We start from the raw sequence: 19,752 nt of genomic DNA, 5'->3' as shown, positions 1-19,752 counted from the left end.
AAATATAAAGACTCAAAAACATCTTTAAATAGTGTGGGCCTTATGCAAAAACGATTATTAAAGTTAACAATGGTTTACTGCACACATTTTCCATATAAAAACAGGTTTTAACAACCATTGTTAACTTAATAATCGTTTATGCATATATTTAATTATTTCAGATTTATTCTTTCAATGAAATTGCAATTTCTTACTGGCTAGCATATATTCTTAAGTCTAATTAAATACTATTTAATATATAAAATTTATAAAATTACGGTGGTGATTTAAGTACAGTAGAGAGGATACTTATTCAAAAAGTTTAGGATGCTCGTTTTAATGACACTTTGATTTTCTGAGAACTCAATATGACTGTATAATTTGTTGAATTATGCACAAATTCTACGCATTGGATCAAAATTAGCATAATTTGAAAGGAAATATTGAAGTCTAAGAGGAATGTAGTTTCTTGTTGGACGACTTGGTACTATGAACTCGATTTTGCCAAGTAGGATTTCTGAGTTAACCACACCATTTATTATATTAATTATAAGCTATATGTTCATGTATATTCTCCTACTTTGTATGGAAGGGAGTTTATTGAGCGCTAAACTGCTTTCATATGATGGAAGATTTGTGTTAAAATTCAATTTTGTTAATATGTATTTCATATTTTGGATTCCAGACAACTGAAGCGTTCTGTAAGATCGGTCTTACAAGTGACGTGAACAATTGCCTTGTGACATAAGGATCATCAAATTCTTTTCCACAGCGTTTGATGAATCCTTTTTTATAGTGTTCATTTTTGTATTCTAAGGTGGACCAATAGGAATTTCTTTATTACTGGAATAGATAATTTAACACAATTAAATAATACATCATAAATCTTACTCAGAAGTAGGTCAATATCATGTGGACTTTGGATATTGCAATAATGATATTGGAACCAATTTTATAATGATAGTAGATGATTTAATTTGGAATAATCTGTTTTCCTAAAGTCGAAAACTTTTTCTTCTGTCGGAAACGGGTTTGCTGCAATATTCGTATTAATAATTAAATAAAACTATGTAAAATGGTATTTCCAAAAACCTAGTATTTTGTTATTAAATCGAAATTTGTTGATATTTATTAGAGGGAAAATAAAACAATTTGTTTTAGAAAAATTAAAAAATATGTTGAAAATATTCAAAATATATGCAATTTAAAGCAAAATATGCAATTTATGCACTTATAACAAAATGATTCGAAAATAAAACTAGTTAAAGGTTATTTTGAGTTACTTACTATTTGGGTAACATGCATTTGCATAGAAATGTTTGCCCTGGTCATAAACTTCGATACACATGTTTGTGTTCATAGAAAACAAGTTTGTGTCGAATTCCATTGCTAGACACATATTTAAAAGCTAGTAATGAGTGTTAAAGTAATTTTTTTGAGATAGTGTCAGTTATGGACCAATTCTTATAAAATTTTAAAGTGAAATTTAGGTTCCTATAAAACTTGTTTGTGTTGAATTTCATTGCCATACAGATATTTTAAAGCCAGTAATGAGCGTTAAAGTAATTATCTGAAGGGGACCTTATAGGGTAGATACGGTCAATTATGGACTGATTGGCAGAAAATTAGGTTGAGATATATAGGTTCCTATAGAAATATTTTGTGTCAAATTTTGTTACTTTACTAGAATTTTTAACCCAACTATCAGTATTTAAGAACCTTATACGGGGACTAGAGTCAAATATGACCCGATATCCGCTATATACCTGACTTGTGCTAAATTTCATGGAAATAGCTTCATATTTAACGTATTTATGAGTATGTGGGGGTCACTTGTATGGGGGCTAGGCAAAATCTTCAACCGATATTGCCCTTAGTACCAAACAAACCTTACCTATACGAAACATTTCATTTCAGCTATTTATTTAAAGAAAGAAAGAAAGAAGTTATCGATTTTTGGCCGGAATTTATCACTGTGCATATCTGAAAAACAACCTTATATCCTGAAAGCTATAAAAAATCCAAGAACACCTTTTTTCCATTCTATACTTTCCATTTGTGGTGGACTGGTCGCATTCAATTTTTGGGTGAGCTGTTCCCAAGAATTGTTCATTTCTTTTCGGTTGCTTCCAAACACAGGAACACCCTAGTAAGATTTGGGTTATTGTTCATATGGACTAAAATTAACGCCCATTTTTCGTTTGGTTTTTCGTCTAAAGATCAAAAAGTTAATTATATCAATTAATTTTTGGCAATTAAAAAATAAAATACGAACTTGAAAATTGTTCAAACGAATAAAATTGTTTCAACATTTGATTTTAACATTTAAATCGTTTTCAAACGCTTACTTTCCTTTATCAAAATAAAATATTATTACGTTAAACGATAATTATATTAAAACTCGTTTTACAAAATACAAAACGTTTTGTAAAACGAAACGAGTCTAACGTTAACGAAAATTTATGTTTTCAAAACATTTTGTATTTGGTAAAACGAATTCTAACATTATTTTCGTTTTACGTAATAAAATTGTATTTTGTAAAACGAAAGTAAGCGTTTGAAAACGTTTCAAATGTTAAAATCAAACGTTGAAAAAATTTTATTCGTTTGAACAATTTTCAAGTTCGTATTTCAATTTTTAATTGCAAAAATGGTAAGTTTTTGTTAATAAACAATCATTTTATTGATATAATTAACTTTTTGATCTTTAGGCGAAAAAACAAACATCAAACGAACAATGGGAGTTAATTTTAGAACATATGAACAATCCAAATCTTTCTAGGGGTGTTCCTGTGTTTGGAAGCAACCGAAAAGAAATAGACGATTCTTGGGAACAGCTCACCCAAAAAGTGAATGCGATCGGTCCACCACAAAGTGAAAGTAAAGAATGAAAAAAAGTAAGTGCTCTTGGATATTTTATAGCTTTCTAAATTTAAAGTTTTTTTTTTCAGGTATGGTGTGATCTAAGGACTCGTTTAAAGAAAAAATTAAGTGAAAATAAAGTAAGGGCGTCTAGAACAGGAGGAGGGATAAATACACAAATACCACTTACAAGTGTGGAACAAGCTGCTGACTCTATTTTAAATGTGTCCACTGCTGTAAATCCACCAGGAGTTGTATATGGTTTGGAGTACCAGGAGAATTCCGTCACGGAAATTTCTTTAGAAGTAGAAACGGAGGATCAACCACAAACAACTCAAAGTAAAAATAAAGAGGCACAAAAGAGAAAATGTTCTGGAGATTTAGGACCAAAGAAGCACTCAAAAGGCTTCGAACAAGAGAGTCTTGATTTATTAAAAGAGCAGAATAAAATACAAAACGAATCTGTTCAAGCAATAAAAGAGTTAGCAGACATTTTTAAAAAATAGCAGAATCCTTAGACGTTTTAGCAAGTTGGGTAAGGTAGTTAAATTCGTTTAACTTTTTGTCTTTAATTTATATAAATAAAAATTTTATAGATTATAATAGTTAATTATGTCTTTTTATTAACCATCAGATTTCACACAATACATCAAAAAAATATTACATGCTTTCTGCTATAATATTGTCTATAATGTCTGAACAAAATATAATCTAATTTATAATCTATACTAGTCAATAGTTTAACCACTAGTCTAATCTTAGATATAATCTAGTTTAGTCTATTATCTAGTCTATAAAGACTAGACTATAGACTAGACTAAACTATAGACTAGACTAGACTATAGACTAGACTATTGACTAGACTATATACTACATCATAGACTAGACTATAGTCTAGATTACACATTAGGCTATAATTTAGACTATAGATGAAATTATATACTAGACTATTGCTCAGACTATAGACTAGACCACAGATTAGGCTATAGTCTATAGTCTAGTCTATAATGTAGACTATAAACTAGTCTATAGTCTAATCTATAGGCTAAGCTATTGTTTAGTCTATAATTTAGTCTATTGTCTAAATTATAGTCTATTGTCTAAATTATAGTCTATTGTCTAAATTATAGTCTATTGTGTAAACTAGACTACAGACAGGTCTAAAGTCTAATCTATAGTCTAATCTAAAGTCTAATCTATAGTCTAGTCTATAGCCTAGTATTTAGTCTATAGTCTATTCTATAGTCTACACTATGAGTATCGTATTTAAGTCAAATGAATAGATGTCGCTAAATAGGCTTCTTATCTATTGTGACAAATTTTGTGCTAACCGCCTTCGTATTTCGGCAGCAGCAGTATTATCTGCATCTTCCTCAATTATATCTACTTCCGGATCTAGAACTTCCTGAGGATAGGGCCAATCATTCTTATAAAATATGCAAGCATTGTGTAAAGCACAGCTTGCATTTACAATCTGTGTAGCTTTCTTGGTACTATACAACAAACCTAAAAATGATATATGTATGTTATAACAAAAAAAAAATAAAAATATTGTCTTAAGAACCTCTATCACCAATAATGCTTCGAAACCTGCCCTTAAGAACTCCATTGCAACGCTCTATTATGTTTCTGGCCTTACAAAAGCGATTGTTAAAATTTTCTTCCTCATTACTATTAATTGTTCTACACGGTGTCATTAAATATGGGAGAAGAGGATAACCGGAATCACCTGAAAGTAATATTTAATGAAAATACATCCTTAAACAAATTCATGATTACTTTAGAAAAATATCTTATAAATTCTGACCTATAATCCAGGAGTTTACTTTGCCTCTATTAAACTCATTCCTAAGGTATTTATCTACCACACTATTTTTCCAAATAAAGGAGTCGTGATTGGCTCCTGGTTGTCTGGCATCAACAAAATTAATTACCATGTTTTGGTCGCATATCTGATGTCTTTCCTTTGATTTTGGCGACTTGATGCGAACATGCGTACCATCTACAACTACTATTATTCCTAGAATACCGTATTTTGAGTAAAAATGTTGTTTGGTATCCAGTTCTTCTTCCGGTGTTTTCTTAAAAGTAATCCACTTAAAAAAATATATTTCAAACAGTTCCAAACATTCTTTTATTGCTAAAGATATTTCGGACCATGACAAACAAGTAAGAAAATCATTTCCTATACTATGTTGGTAACTGCCGCTGCCTAAGAATCTGAGAAAAGCAGCCAATTTTATTTTAGGGTGAATGGCTGTACCTCTATTGCCTTTAACAAAGTGTGGCTCGATGTCTTCATAAATTTGAAGGAAGGTTTCCTTGTTGAGTCAAAAATAAAAGCAAAACCTAATGAAACATACAAAACCTATTATATTCGGCAATAGTACTTATGAACCCACCACCAAAATATGTATCGTATGGGATACTGGATTCCTTCAATAATCCAGAATATATGACAAAATCAAAATGCATCCATGTTTTCAATAGTGGCTGAAAATTAAAATCATACTTACTGTTGGTCGGGTATATCTAAAAAATCATTTGAGTCCCTCAGAAGTCGCCGCTGAACTCTTATTTCTTTGTTTTTTGCAAATAAATATTTGTTAAATTCACAAAACTCATTTTGATATTAAAATAAAACAAAAAATTTAATTTCTGTTAAATTATTTTTCATTAAACTGACACATATTACGAAGTTTCATGACTTGGCAGCACATACAATTTATGATTGTAAACGAAAACAACTTAACGTTTTATAAAATACAAATTTTAATAATTTTCGTTACTTTCACAAACGCTTAACGAAAATTCGTTTCGTTTTACAAAATGACACCAATATATTTTCGTTAACGTTAGACTTGTTTCGTTTTATAAAATGACACCATCAATCTAGATAATATTATATTTAAATTTATCGAAACCTAACGATTATTGGAAGCACGCCATATTATTCATCCTAAAGGTGCGCTGTGTATTTTTATAATTTAGGGTTCTTGTAGGCAATGCCGTTTTATATGAAACGGAATTTGGGGTTTTATAGATAATGCAGTTTCATATGAAACTGAAATAAAGATGGCGTTGATTTGAATTTTTAAAAATGTAACTTCTAGAACTTGGACATTCTTGATTTGTAACATTTATTAAATTATTGTTCATCGATGCTACAATCTATATATATAAAAGAGTAGCGTTACTGACTGACTGATTCATCATCGCACAGCCCAAACGGCTGAACCTAGAATCATGAAATTTTGACAGTAGATGTTTTTTTGGTTATGTAGATCCACTAAGGAGGGATTTTTGGAAAATTGCACATTTACGGGTAAAACAGATTTTCTTAAATATCTTACATAATATTGGTGATACAAGAAAAATTTTGTAACTACTCTTAAAATGAGCAGATGGGTGTCTGGTACTTTTTTGAAATTCGTAATTTTAAGGGATAAAAATGTGTAACAAAGGTGATTTTGATACCTTTTTCAGCCCTTTATAACTTTTAAACTAATAAACATAATCAAATTTTTCTAAATATTTTGGATACATCTCTCAAAATTATGAGACACCTTTTCCGTACTTTTTTAAAATTCAGTCCTTTTTGGGTGTAAAAGGGACAAAACTGTATTTATGGTACTTTTTTTTAGCATATTAAGAAAACTTTTTCGGTTTATTGAATTATTCATATTAAACAAGTAAGAGTTCTATATTCGGCTGTGCCGAATCTTATATACCCTTCACCATGATGTGTTTAAAGCCTTTTGTACCTTTTGAAGAACGAAAAAGTACCAAAAAGTCCCCATCTATAGGTCCTCAGTTAATCCGGGCCATACAAACTTAATTACATGTTCCTAGGTTCAATATTGTAGAAATTGTAAAAAGTACCTTTTGAAGAACGAAAAAGTACCAAGAATACCCCTTTTACTGGTTCTCACTTAATCCGGGATATACGAACTTAATAACATGTTTCTAGGTTCAATATTATAGAAATTTCAAAAAGTACCTTTTGAAGAATGAAAAAGTACCAAAAAGTACCCTTTCACGGGTCCTCACTTAATCCTGGCCATACATACTTAATTACATGTTTCTAGGTTTAATATCGTAGAAATTGCAAAAAGTACCTTTTGAAAAACGAAAAAGTACCAAAAAGTCCCCTTTTATGGGTCCTTACTTAATCCGGGCCATACATAATTACATGTTTCTAGGTTTAATATCGTAGAAATTGCAAAAAGTACCTTTTGAAAAACGAAAAAGTACCAAAAAGTCCCCTTGCATGGGTCCTCACTTAATCCGGGCCATACATACTTAATTACATGTTTCTAGGTTCAATATTGTAGAAATTGCAAAAAGTACCTTTTGAAGAACGAAAAAGTACCAAAAAGTCCCCTTTTATGGGTCCTCACTTAATCCGGGCCATACATACTTAATTACATGTTTCTAGGTTCAATATTGTAGAAATTGCAAAAAGTACCTTTTGAACAACGAAAAAATACCAAAAAGTCCCCTTTTATGGGTCCTCACTTAATCCGGGCCATACATACTTAATTACATGTTTCTAGGTTCAATATTGTAGAAATTGCAAAAAGTACATTTTGAAAAACGAAAAAGTACCAAAAAGTCCCCTTGTATGGGTCCTCACTTTATCCGGGCCATATATACTTAATTACATGTTTCTAGGTTCAATATTGTAGAAATTGCAAAAAGTACCTTTTGAAGAACGAAAAAGTACCAAAAAGTCCCCTTTTATGGGTCCTCACTTAATCCGGGCCATACATACTTAATTACATGTTTCTAGGTTCAATATTGTAGAAATTGCAAAAAGTACCTTTTGAAAAACGAAAAAGTACCAAAAACTCCCCTTGTTTGGGTCCTCACTTAATCCGGGCCATGCATACTTAATTTCATGTTTCTAGGTTCAATATTATAGAAATTTCAAAAAATACCTTTTGAAGAACGAAAAAGTACCAGAAAGTCCCCTTTTATAGGTTCTCACTTAATCCAGGCTCTACATACTTAATTTCATATTTCTAGCCAATAACAAAACATTAGTGCTGCTCTCGCTCTGCTACTCTTGCTCTGCTGCTCTTGCTCTGCTTTGCTTTTATAAACAAACTAGCATACCCTGGGTGCTTCACTACCCTAACTATGTTCAATATCGTAAAAATATCAAAAAGTACTATCGAAAAACGAAAAAGTACAAAGATCTCTTTCAATAAATTCTCATTTAATAAGGACCGTGTGTTCCGGTTAACCATTATAAAGAATCCATTTGAATAATAGAAAAGTAGTTCCCACTTCCAGAATATTATTCAGTCAAGACCATGTATGTTAAAATTAATGTTCCAAGGTTGAATATTTTAGAAAATTAAAAAAGTAGAATTTATGAAATAAAAAGTACTAAAAAGTTGTCTCTTAAAGGATCTTATTCAATCAGGACCGTGTATGTTTAATAATCATGTGTTTTCAGTTCATATTAAAGAACATACATAGAGTATCATTTGAATGAAGAAAAAGTACCAAAAGTGGAATAAAGTTTACCTAAGTGGAAAGTACTAATAAAAAGAGTACAATGTTTCCCCTTTTTGCTTAGAAGTATACTTTTTCGAGAATTAAGTTTACAAAATGTTCCGTATTTAAATAATTGTGCTTTAAAAAAGGTACCAAACAATTTACTCGAATTTGTGTGAGTAAATAAACTACTTTTTGAAATTTTATAAAAGTTTGCTCAATGAGTTTGAATAAAATTAAATTTCCCATTTTTCCTCTTTTTGGTACTTTTTTACCCAGTGCAATAGCAAAAATTTATTACAATAAATGTTAAGAAAAAGTTTTCTTAATGTGCTAAAAAAGTACCATAAATACAGTTTTGTCCCTTTTACACCCAAAAAGGACTGAATTTCAAAAAAAGTACGAAACAGGTGTCTCATAATTTTGAGAGATGTATCCAAAATATTTAGAAAAATTTGATTATGTCCATTAGTTTAAAAGTTACAAAGGGCTGAAAAAGGTACCAAAGTCACCTTTTTTACACTTTTTTACCCCTTAAAAGTACGAACTTCAAAAAAGTACCAGACACCCATCTGCTCATTTTAAGAGTAGATACAGGTGAATTTAAAATTTTTCTTGTATCACTAATATTATGTAAGATATTTAAGAAAACCTGTTTTACCCGTTTTTTCCCCTTTTTACACGTAAATGTGCAAATTTCCAAAAATCCCTCCTTAGTGGATCTACATAACCAAAAACACATCTACTGTCAAAATTTCATGATTCTAGGTTCAGCCGTTTGGGCTGTGCGATGATGAATCAGTCAGTCAGTAACGCTACTCTTTTATATATATATACAGATTACAATAACAATATTTACCGTATTGTTATGTATTTTGTTTTTGTTTTTTGCAGTTTCTGTCTGAGCATGAATAAAAAATCTAAATTTTATATGAAATTTTCAGAGGTTGTCTCGGTTTTTTGCTCATATCTCCGTTATTTATGGACCGATTTTGCTGATTTTAAATAGCGTTCTTGCCGGTCGTATGTCTGATAGAATTATGGAAGATTCGGATCTCGCAGATATCTGGGGTCTTCTAAAAACTGATTTCAACAAACATACAGACAGACAGACAGACAGACAGACAGACGGACGGACAGACGGACATGGCTTAATCATCTCCGCTACCTATAAGGATCCAGAATATATATACTTTATAGGGTCGGAAAATTATATTATAGAAATTACAAACGGAATGACAAACTTATATATACCCTTCTCACAAAGGTGAAGGGTATAATTACGGACTAACTCTGTAATATTTATTGTAATAAAATTTTTGCTATTTCACTGGGGAAAAAAGTACCAAAAAGAGAAAAAACGGGAAATTTAATTTTATTCAAACTCATTGAGCCAATTTTTATAAAATTCTAAAAAGTAGTTTATTTACTCACACAAAATAAGCTATTGGTATATTATTTTGGAATTCGAGTACTAAGGCCCATATAGGACCAAATTCGAGGGTACTTTTTGATATTTTTACGATATTGAACATAGTTAGGGTAGCGAAGCACCCAGGGTATGCTAGTGTATTATAAATTTGTATAGTAGTATATATAAATGCATATGTGTGCATAATTATAAAACAGTCGTGTACCGCAATGTTTGGTATTTATGTAAAATTGATAAGCAAAGCACAACTTTTCGAATTCTCTAAAGTGATAAAAGGATATTTTTTATTCACCATGTTTAGTATATAAAAGTGGTGGGTATACATTTTAGGATTATGTTATAAAAGATTATAGTTTTTATGGCATTATTATGATTTAAAGGCTTTATTATTACAAAGTACCCTCTATGTTTCTATGACAACTTCTTGAATGGGGTAAGACAGTACATTACATTGCATTCGATTATTGTAGCTACGTTCCTCAGAAATAAAAATTATGTTGAAATCATATTTAAAATAGTATAGGTTTTTAATTATTTAACACAACAGTTTGACAAACAAATGAAAATTCTTTTCATTAGAAGTCACACAATTATTTTCAACTGTGCAACACTGGTAAAACCAAAAAGTGGTTTTAAACCCGGTTGAAAAACATCTAAGGTAATCGACATTGCATAATCGAATGCAATGTAATGTACTGTTTTACCCCATTCACGAAGTTGCTTTGCTTATCATTTTTACATAAATACCAAACATTGCGGTACACGATTGTTTTATAATAATGCGGCATTTATATAAACTATACATATTTATAATACATTGTAGCATCGATGATCAATAATTTAATAAATGTTACAAATCAAGAATATCCAAGTTCTAGAAGTCACGTTTTTTTAAATTCAAATCAGAGCCATCTTTATTTCCGTTTCATATAAAACTGCATTACCTATAAAAACCAAAATTCAGTTTCATATAAAACTGCATTAGCTATAAAAACCCAAAATTATAAAAATACACAGCGTAAAATTAATGATTAATTAACGATTATTTTCAATATTTTTAATTAATTGTTGATGACGATTAAAAACAATCTAAAAATAATCAGGGATTAATTGGAATTAATGAAAATAATCAAAAAATCAAAATTAATCAAAAAATTAGTTGATTATTTTTAAGGATTAATTTTGATTATTTTCCATATATTTAGTATAATTTCCTCCCAAAAAAAAGCTCTAAGAAAAGTTTAATTATTTTTCCAGCAATCCGCTAAAAATTACGTATTTTTAAGACCCATTTCGAAAAGATTGCAGTGATTTTTTTCTAATATCTTTTACTGAGATCAAAATTTTCAATCCAAATAAACTTGATAAATATATTATTTTCAATAAAACAGTCATATAATTATTTTCATTAATTTTAATTAATCCTGATTATTTTTAGATTAATTTTAATCGTAATCAATTAATAATCAGAAATTTTATACCAGAAAATTAAACAATCATTACGATTATTTTTGAAAAATAATTTAATTGATTATTAATCGTAATCGAAATTTTGCAGCTATGTACAAAACAATAATAATAAACAAACAAAAACAAAAACAAAACACAGTATCAAATGGTAATTTTTTTGTTATTGTGGTTTCTTGTTTATAAACACAAATCAAAGAATGAATATGACGTTACGTTACATTGTTATTGGCTAGAACATGAAATTAAGTACGTAGAGCCCGGATTAGACGAGAACACATTAAAGGGGACTTTTTGGTACTTTTTCGTTCTACATAAGGTACTTTTTGAATTTTCTATAGTATTGAACCTAGAAACATGAAATTTAGAATGTAGGACCTTGACTAGGTAAGAACCTATAAAAAGGGACTTTTTGGTACTTTTTCGTTCTACAAAAGGTACTTTTTGAATTTTCTATAATATTGAACCTAGAAACATGAAATTTAGAATGTAGGACCTTGACTATAAAAAGGGACTTTTTGGTACTTTTTCGTTTAACAAAAGGTACTTTTTGAATTTTCTATAATATTAAACCTAGAAACATGAAATTTAGAATGTAGGACCTTGACTAGGAAATAACCTATAAAAAGGGACTTTTTGGTACTTTTTCGTTCTACAAAAGGTACTTTTTGAATTTTCTATAATATTGAACTTAGAAACATGAAATTAAGTATGTAGAGCCAGGATTAGGCTAGAACACATAAATGGGGACTTTTTGGTACTTTTTCATTCTACAAAACGTACTTTTTGAATTTTCTATAATATTAAACCTAGAAACATGAAATTTAGCATGTAGAGCCTTGACTAGGTAAGAACCTACAAAAATGAACTTTTTGGTACTTTTCCGTTCTACAAAAGGTACTTTTTGAATTTTCTACAATATTGAACCTAGAAACATGATATTAAGTATGTAGAGCCCGGATTAGTCCAGAACACATAAAAGGGGACTTTTTGGTACTTTTTCGTTCTACAAAAGGTACTTTTTGAATTTTCTATAATATTGAACCTAGAAACATGAAATTTAGCATGACTAGGTAAAAACCTACAGGGACTTTTTGGATTCATTTAGGTATATTTTGATTTTTTTGTAATAATATTCGTAATGACTGTTTTTTTAACACATATGGTGAAGGCTATATAAGATTCGGCACAGCCGAATATAGAACTCTTACTTGTTTTTTAATAAATTTGCATAATTTTAAAATAAATATAAAACAAAACAATATTTTTTGTATAACAAAATCGGAAGGCATTTGGGATTGTAATCTAAATACATTATATTTTTATTTGCAAGCATTTATAGGTGTCTCTTTAACTTCGCTTAGAAATCCAAACATGATGTAAGTGATTTTAAATTATCCTAATAATATTGTGGCTTACATTCTAAGTGAGAGCACATCGATGAGGCAGCATAGGACACTTTTATGTTAAAACTAAGAAGAGTAAGTGAAAGCATCACCACTGACTGCCACGAAATATCAGTAATATAAAGGCCACTTCAGATGATCACACTTTACGTACGTAAAGTCTAAAGAAGAAGTAAAATAAAATTCCATCCGTAAACAAAAAAGAGAATAAAAGTCTTATGATTTATATTCTTTGTGTTTACACGATTGGTATAAAGCAATAACAAAGTAAGATGAAAACAGTTGTTTCACTTGTTTGTATGTGTTTAAATAAAAGTACATTTTATCGTTTGGTAATGTTTTTAAGTGAATTTGTTGATATTTATTTAAAAACAATCTAAATATGAAAATTCCAAATTTGTTGTAAAAATATGAAATACAGAAAAACAAAACAATTTATTTTAGAAAAATTAAAATAATGTGCAAAATATGCTATAAAAATTTTGGAAATATGCAGTCGAAGAGAATTATTATGTTAATGTAATTTTTGTATATGATCCCTGCGCATAGGGACTATTATGAAAACGAAAAACTAAGTGGGGTTGCTAGAACGGGGACTGCTCATGATAACCCCACGCCGTTACAGTAGCAACTCCTTTAGATTTTTTTAAGTACCCTTCATGTAGAACAACGGCACAATATAAATATATAAAATTTCCCAAAAAATAAATTTTAAGGCTTTTTATTTTGTTACATAAATTAATACGTTATGATTTTAGTTCATAAAATAAATTTGAAATATTTTACGTTTTACAAGCCCATTTCATACTCAAGGGTCCAGTGTTGGATTTTTATATTTACTACTTTATATCCGAATGTTCATACATAGTTACCCAATTCACAATCGGTGTGTATCATTGTATCGTAGTATGTCGTTAAAATTTTTTGAAACAAAAACAAAACAATGCTACAACGATTGTGAATTGGCCAAGTATATATGTAAATAAATCTACGTTTATATTCTTGCTTATTTATTAAAATAATCAAATATGTATGTATAGGAAAGCAAACAAAATAATTAATATTTTATTTATCAACTCTAAGAAGTAAAAACACAAACAAAAAGTACGAAACGAACGAATTAAAAACAAAAATAAAATAATTTTAAATTATCTGACGTCATTTGTCCCTGAAACTTAACGAAACGTTAACTGAATCATAAATAAAAAAATTCATTATTTTCAATGCACTCACAGAACAGTTCAGCAAACCCATCATAAAATAACATTTCGAACAAATGAATAATAATAAGCAAATAAGATTATTTCTTCTTTTAGCTAAACCGAATATTGTACACCCTTTATTTTGGAATACTTTTAATAAGTACATTATATTTACTATTCCTGGACATTTTAAAATTGGTTTTGAACTAATCTCATACATATTGTTTTATATTATCGAGCAATAGAAAGTAAAATATAAAAGGAAAAGCTGTTTCCATTCTAATTTGTTATTGTTTTATACAAATCGTTTAAACACGAACAATATATAAATCATACAACTTTTATTCTCTTTTTTTAAATACGGATAGAATTTCATTTAATTATTTAATTACATACGTAAAGTGTGCTCGTGTGAAAAGCCCTTTAAGGTGGAAGTACATAACACGCGTTGTACGCGGCAACGTGTTGTATTTTCATTTAACAAGTTTGTAAAGCGTTAAAATATAGTATCAAAAAAATACAAAAACTTAGTTATGATTTTAAAAACTTGTGTAACTTGCGACTTATAAAGATTGAAAAGTTTGAAACGCGTTACCCTTTATAATATATTTGTATTTTTTTGCATTTTCTCTATTACACAAAATATCAAATTAAAATGAAATTTCACATTTTTTGTATCCCTGATCTGATAGATTTTTGAATCATTTCAAAAAATTAAGAGAACCATAAACTGACTTTAATCAACATCTATGTATATATACATATATTACAACAAATGTGAAATATTTACAAACCAATTGGTTGTGGTTTTTGTAATTCTATACTCTTGACTTTGTCGTCAAAATTTTAATCGAAATTTGTGTACGTGCCGTTTAACATTGGAAAAATCTTTTATTTAATGTATAACTCATATTCACACTCTCATTTGTCCTGTTTTAGTCATTTAATCTTGTGACTCAAATATGTAAAGATTAATATTATTTGTCTATACTATATAGCTTGGAAATAGGAACGTCGAAGACCTTCTAATTACCTCTTACAGGAACTTCGAAGTAATGTCTCTCTGTAATAAAATTATTACCGGAGCCGCCGAAATAAGGTTTTGTCAGAGTAGGAAGAGCGTTCAAATTGATTTCTCTCTCGAGTGATATTAATTCGAGCGAAATAAATTGTTTACTTTCTTATCTCACGAGTGATATTTAAATTTAAAGAGCGGAAAATAAATTTCTCTCATGAAACGAGTACAAAAGAGTATTTCATGAGTTTTATAATATTGTAAATCTTAAGAAAATGAAAATTAACTTTTTTATGTGTGAGTGTGTAAACATACATGTGCATTTATGTATATCCGTGTGTAAACTTTAAAGAGATATGTTTGCCTGTAGATGTTTGTAAATTTTTAAATGTGGTAAATTTCCAGAAATTTCATTATGATTTTATGGTTTTTTATGATCTTTGAGCACGTGTGCAAATAGAAATATCAATTGTTATTGTAATTGAAGTAAGAAATAGGACATACGATGTGTAAATTAGGTTTTTGTATTAAAAAACATTTGTTGATGCAATTTATTTTGTTTTTTTTTTTCATAAAAATTTACAGGTCAATAATATTTTTAATTTTTTTTAATTTTTGTATTTTGTAAAAATAATAATATTGTATGTAAATAAAATTGCATTAACAAATTTTTAATATTAGTATTTTTCTAATGTAACATCATAATTGCATCATATATGCAAGTTTCTGCTTTGCAAATAAACATTTTTATTATACCCTTCACCTTCGTGAGAAGGGTATATATAAGTTTGTCATTCCGTTTGTAATTTCTATAATATAATTTTCCGACCCTATAAAGTATATATATTCTGTTACCGCAGTCGAACACGATCGAAATTTATTCGTACTTGCGAGATTTTATATTTTTGAGATTCTGTCATTCGCTATCGAAATTTCTAATGATGTTACTCGATAACAAACTTGTGTTCGAATGCAACCGTGTGAGTTTTCAGTCGTTAGCAAATTACCAATCGAAATTATATTTTTCAAAGAATTCGTTGGAAGAAAAGAAAATGTAAGACAATTTTATTTTATTTCTTTTGAAAAAATACTAATTTTTATTAATTATTAGTTCGAATACAACAAAAATTAACTTCAGACAAAAGCAAATTCTTGCTGAGTTTATGTCAGAGCACACTGATTTGGCCAAAGGAGTTCTACCAAATACATCACAAGGAAAAGCAACAGCCAATAGACTATGGGAAAACTTAGCCCTAATGCTAAATGCTTCTGGTCCACCATTGAAGGATGATAAAACGTGGCGAAAGGTTTATAACAACATTTAATATTGTTATATTCATTCATTTAATATTATTTATTCAATAGGTGCATGCAGATCAAAAGCAGTTGGTTAAAAAAAGGTTTCTTTTAACAAATCCTCCAAAAAACAAAAACTGGTGGAGGCCCTTTTGTGGAGAAACACCTTAGCGTAGCTGAGGAGCAAATTTTGGAAGCAGCAGGAATTGAAGTATCTGTAGTAGGCTTGCAAGAGATCCGTTCATTCGGGAAAAGTAAATCAAGAAGTAGAACAATGTAATTCTTCTGAAGGTACGAGTACATCCCAAGGAAATGAAGCCGACGAATACATTTCGGAAGTAATGGACATCGTAGATAATGAGGAGAATGAAGAGACGCTTAAAAAAGATAGATCACTGCAACAACATGGACATAAAAAATGAGCTTCAAATACGGATAAATTAGAAAATATTAATCAACAATACTAACGGCCAAGCTTACAATAAAAAATTGGACCACTACCAAGTTTTTAATCTAAAATGAATTACATATTTTTATTTTATCAAACTTTTTTTGGACCACTACCAAGTTTTTAATCTCACAATGAAATACACATTTTTATTTTAACAAACGTTTTTTTATTTTATTAATAAAAATATATACTTTTAAAAACCTTTATGTATCTTTATTCTAATTGGAACACAACGAATTTTTGATATTATCTCTAATTTTTTTTCCTATTTTAGTTATTTGAGTCTCGTTTCCATTATCCATATCTAGCATTGTACTTTCAACAGGAGTTTGCTGGACATCCTCGTAATTAGGCACTTTGAAGTGAATGCATATATTATGCAGTGTAGCACAAACATTTGAAAATTTTGCCACTTTTTGAGGACTATACCTACTTCTTTTGTCATGGCATAAAATTTTCCATCTCGCTTTTAATATGCCGATGGTCCTTTTTACTATGCATCTGGCTTTAGAATGTATATCGTTAAAACGAGACTCCATTGATCCTTCTTGAGGACTTCGGTATGGGGTTAGCAACCACGGCTCAAGCGGGTAGCCAGAATCACCTTCAAGAATTAAATGTGAATAAAAGCGCTATTATATGTATATATATATGTGACAAACATTGTGATAGAAAACAATTCTCATCTAAAAGCCAAAAATTTCGTAAATTGGAGCTATATTTTTGTTCTAAAAGAATTCTTTCCTCAGACTGTTTCCATACAAAAGAATCATGGGCAGCACCTCCATACTTAGAATTTATTGCTAAAATTCTGTATTTGTGATCACATATCTACAAAAAAAAAAAATATTTTTAAAAACAATGAACATTTATTAGTAAAAATATTTACTCACAATCATGGAATTAAGGCTATGGAACCCCTTTCTATTAAAAAACATATGCTCATTTGGTGGCTTTTGCAAACCAAAATGAGTTCCGTCTATACAGCCGATTACTATAAGAAACTAATTATTAAATTGTCATACAATAAAGACTTTAACACATACCTCCAGGAATTTTGTATTTTTGCAAAAAGAATTGCTTTGAATCGTCGCAGTTATCGAGATTAAACTCAATAAATTTACTACATAGCTTGCTTTCCATTTCATTCACCACTCTTTTGATTATTTTGGAAAGTGTGCTTTGGCCTACACCAATCAGAAAATCATTTCCGACGGTGTTTTGAAACCCTCCTGAAGCCAAAAGCAATAAAGTTGAGGCCAATTGTATTTTTGGAGGTACTGCTGTCGACAAGTGTGACACAAATTCTAGCTCGTCAAGAATGTAGTTAAAAGCTTCCTTCGTAACCCTAAAGCGTTTTTTAAACCTGTAAAAAAAATAATTACTATTTATTTTATAAACAAATAGATTAAAACTTACTCAGCGTTGGCAAACTTAATGGGTCACTGGTGTTTCGAATTTCTTTTCTTATTAAACTTACGTTACACTCATCTTCCGATTTGGACGATGAAGAATAAAAAAAAGATTTGGGTCCATTTTTCTTGTAATATAAATATATAAAACACAAAAAATTCTTTTATTAACTTATATTTGAATTCTTATAAGATTTGCGCTTAGAATTTTTTGCAGAGTAAACATATGTTTTTTGTTTACTTTTGTTCTTTAATCTTTTACATATTTCCAGTGTTGAATAACTCTTTCAGATTTTTCCTTTCTAACACTTAAACAACAATTCGATTCGTTTCTTATCGAGTTATATCATCAGAAAAATTCGAACTATCGAAACTAATTTCGATGCTGAATTATTTCGATCACGACTTCCGTAATTAGCCCCCTGTACTTAAAAGTTCCTAGAAGTATTTTTGGTGTCGTTCTTCAGTTTCTAATTGAATTGTATGGATCTTAAGACCCTTTTCGTACCACTAGGGTCGATATTTTCCGACAAAGTTGGCTAGTATACATTCATGTACATATTAGCACTAATATATTTTAAATTTTCAATACATTATATCGGTATACAATTCCAAAACATGCCTTTACAAAATGTCATCCTTTACAGTAGATTTCAGTTTTTACTATTCGAAACTTTCACGCTTATGTTGGCCATTACAATTACACTGTAAGTCCAAAATTTTGGGTTTAATTTGATCATAGTAATCAATATTTAAACTGATATCGATGTTTTTGAGTTAGACCGTAATGACATAGTGGCATGTAGCCTGGACGTCATTGTATATAAAAATAATGATACTACCATATTGAATGGTGTTTCTTCGAGGCATGTTTTGGAGTTGTACACTTCCAACAATATTGAAAACTTAAAATATATAAAAACTGATATACAAAAGAATATATACAAGAAAACTTTCCCCTAAAATTTTTGACCCTTGTATCATGTAAGTGGACTTAAGTTCCAATATATTGAATTAGCGAAAGAATAATGATATCAATAATATATCATGGATATTTTAAATACAGATTCTTGTAACAAAAATACTATTTTTAGATACTCCAAGGGGTCTATTTAATCTCAATATCAAATTTTGGTTTTATTTCTGGAAAAAAGAGAAAATACTACAAATTTTGACAAAAATCGCCATTTTAATTTTATATTACATAAAAAAGGGTACAAATCCCCAAAAATTGTGGACCAAATGGGTCAAAAAATATATCATTTCGGTTGATAGTAACCCTTTAAACAATATAAAGCATAAAAATCATTTGATTCTAAAATTTGTGTTTCGTATAATATGATCAAATATGAAATACATGAAAAATTCGCATACTTTTGTGAGGCAATTTTATCGACTTTTTAAAAAGCTAATTTAATTAAGGTAAATGTAAATTTTTCAAGTTTTAAAAAAGCGTGATATCAAACCTAAGGACTGTCTAGACAATATAACAAACTAATTAATTTTTTTGCATACAAAATATATTATTAAATTTGGTTTCTTTTCATGGTTTACCTAAATTCTAATACTTATGAGAGACACTGTATATGCGTGTGTGTGAACTTTAAAGAGTTATGTTTGCCTGTAGATGTTCGTAAATTTTAAAATGTGGTCAATTTCCAGAAATTTCATTTTGATCTTATTGCTTTTTACGATCTTTGTGCACGTGTGCAAATAGAAATATCA

The 19,752-nt window shown here is 29.3% G+C and overlaps 3 protein-coding genes across 3 annotated transcripts; 1 reads left to right on the top strand and 2 right to left on the bottom strand.

Annotated features, from left to right (window-relative positions):
- Positions 1 to 4,035: 4,035 nt before the first annotated feature.
- On the bottom strand, positions 4,036 to 4,778 carry LOC124419919 (putative nuclease HARBI1). Its single transcript, XM_046950958.1, has 3 exons — positions 4,649 to 4,778; positions 4,406 to 4,570; positions 4,036 to 4,347 (listed from the first exon to the last, which is right to left on the bottom strand). The coding sequence occupies exons 1-3, from the start codon at positions 4,776 to 4,778 to the stop codon at positions 4,148 to 4,150; spliced, it is 495 nt and encodes a 164-aa protein (XP_046806914.1). The 3' UTR covers positions 4,036 to 4,147.
- A 10,987-nt stretch (positions 4,779 to 15,765) lies between these two features.
- On the bottom strand, positions 15,766 to 19,248 carry LOC124420183 (putative nuclease HARBI1). The gene is made up of 4 exons (XM_046952371.1): positions 17,662 to 19,248; positions 17,509 to 17,609; positions 17,278 to 17,446; positions 15,766 to 17,219 (listed from the first exon to the last, which is right to left on the bottom strand). The coding sequence occupies exons 1-4, from the start codon at positions 17,756 to 17,758 to the stop codon at positions 16,834 to 16,836; spliced, it is 753 nt and encodes a 250-aa protein (XP_046808327.1). The 5' UTR covers positions 17,759 to 19,248; the 3' UTR covers positions 15,766 to 16,833.
- On the top strand, positions 15,810 to 16,193 carry LOC124420221. The gene is made up of 2 exons (XM_046952435.1): positions 15,810 to 15,922; positions 15,980 to 16,193. The coding sequence occupies exons 1-2, from the start codon at positions 15,810 to 15,812 to the stop codon at positions 16,191 to 16,193; spliced, it is 327 nt and encodes a 108-aa protein (XP_046808391.1).
- Positions 19,249 to 19,752: the final 504 nt, after the last annotated feature.

The sequence above is a fragment of the Lucilia cuprina genome, chromosome 5 (assembly GCF_022045245.1).
Source record: "Lucilia cuprina isolate Lc7/37 chromosome 5, ASM2204524v1, whole genome shotgun sequence".
NCBI classification, from domain to species: Eukaryota; Metazoa; Arthropoda; class Insecta; order Diptera; family Calliphoridae; genus Lucilia; species Lucilia cuprina.
This window is presented reverse-complemented; position numbering and strand designations above follow the sequence as displayed.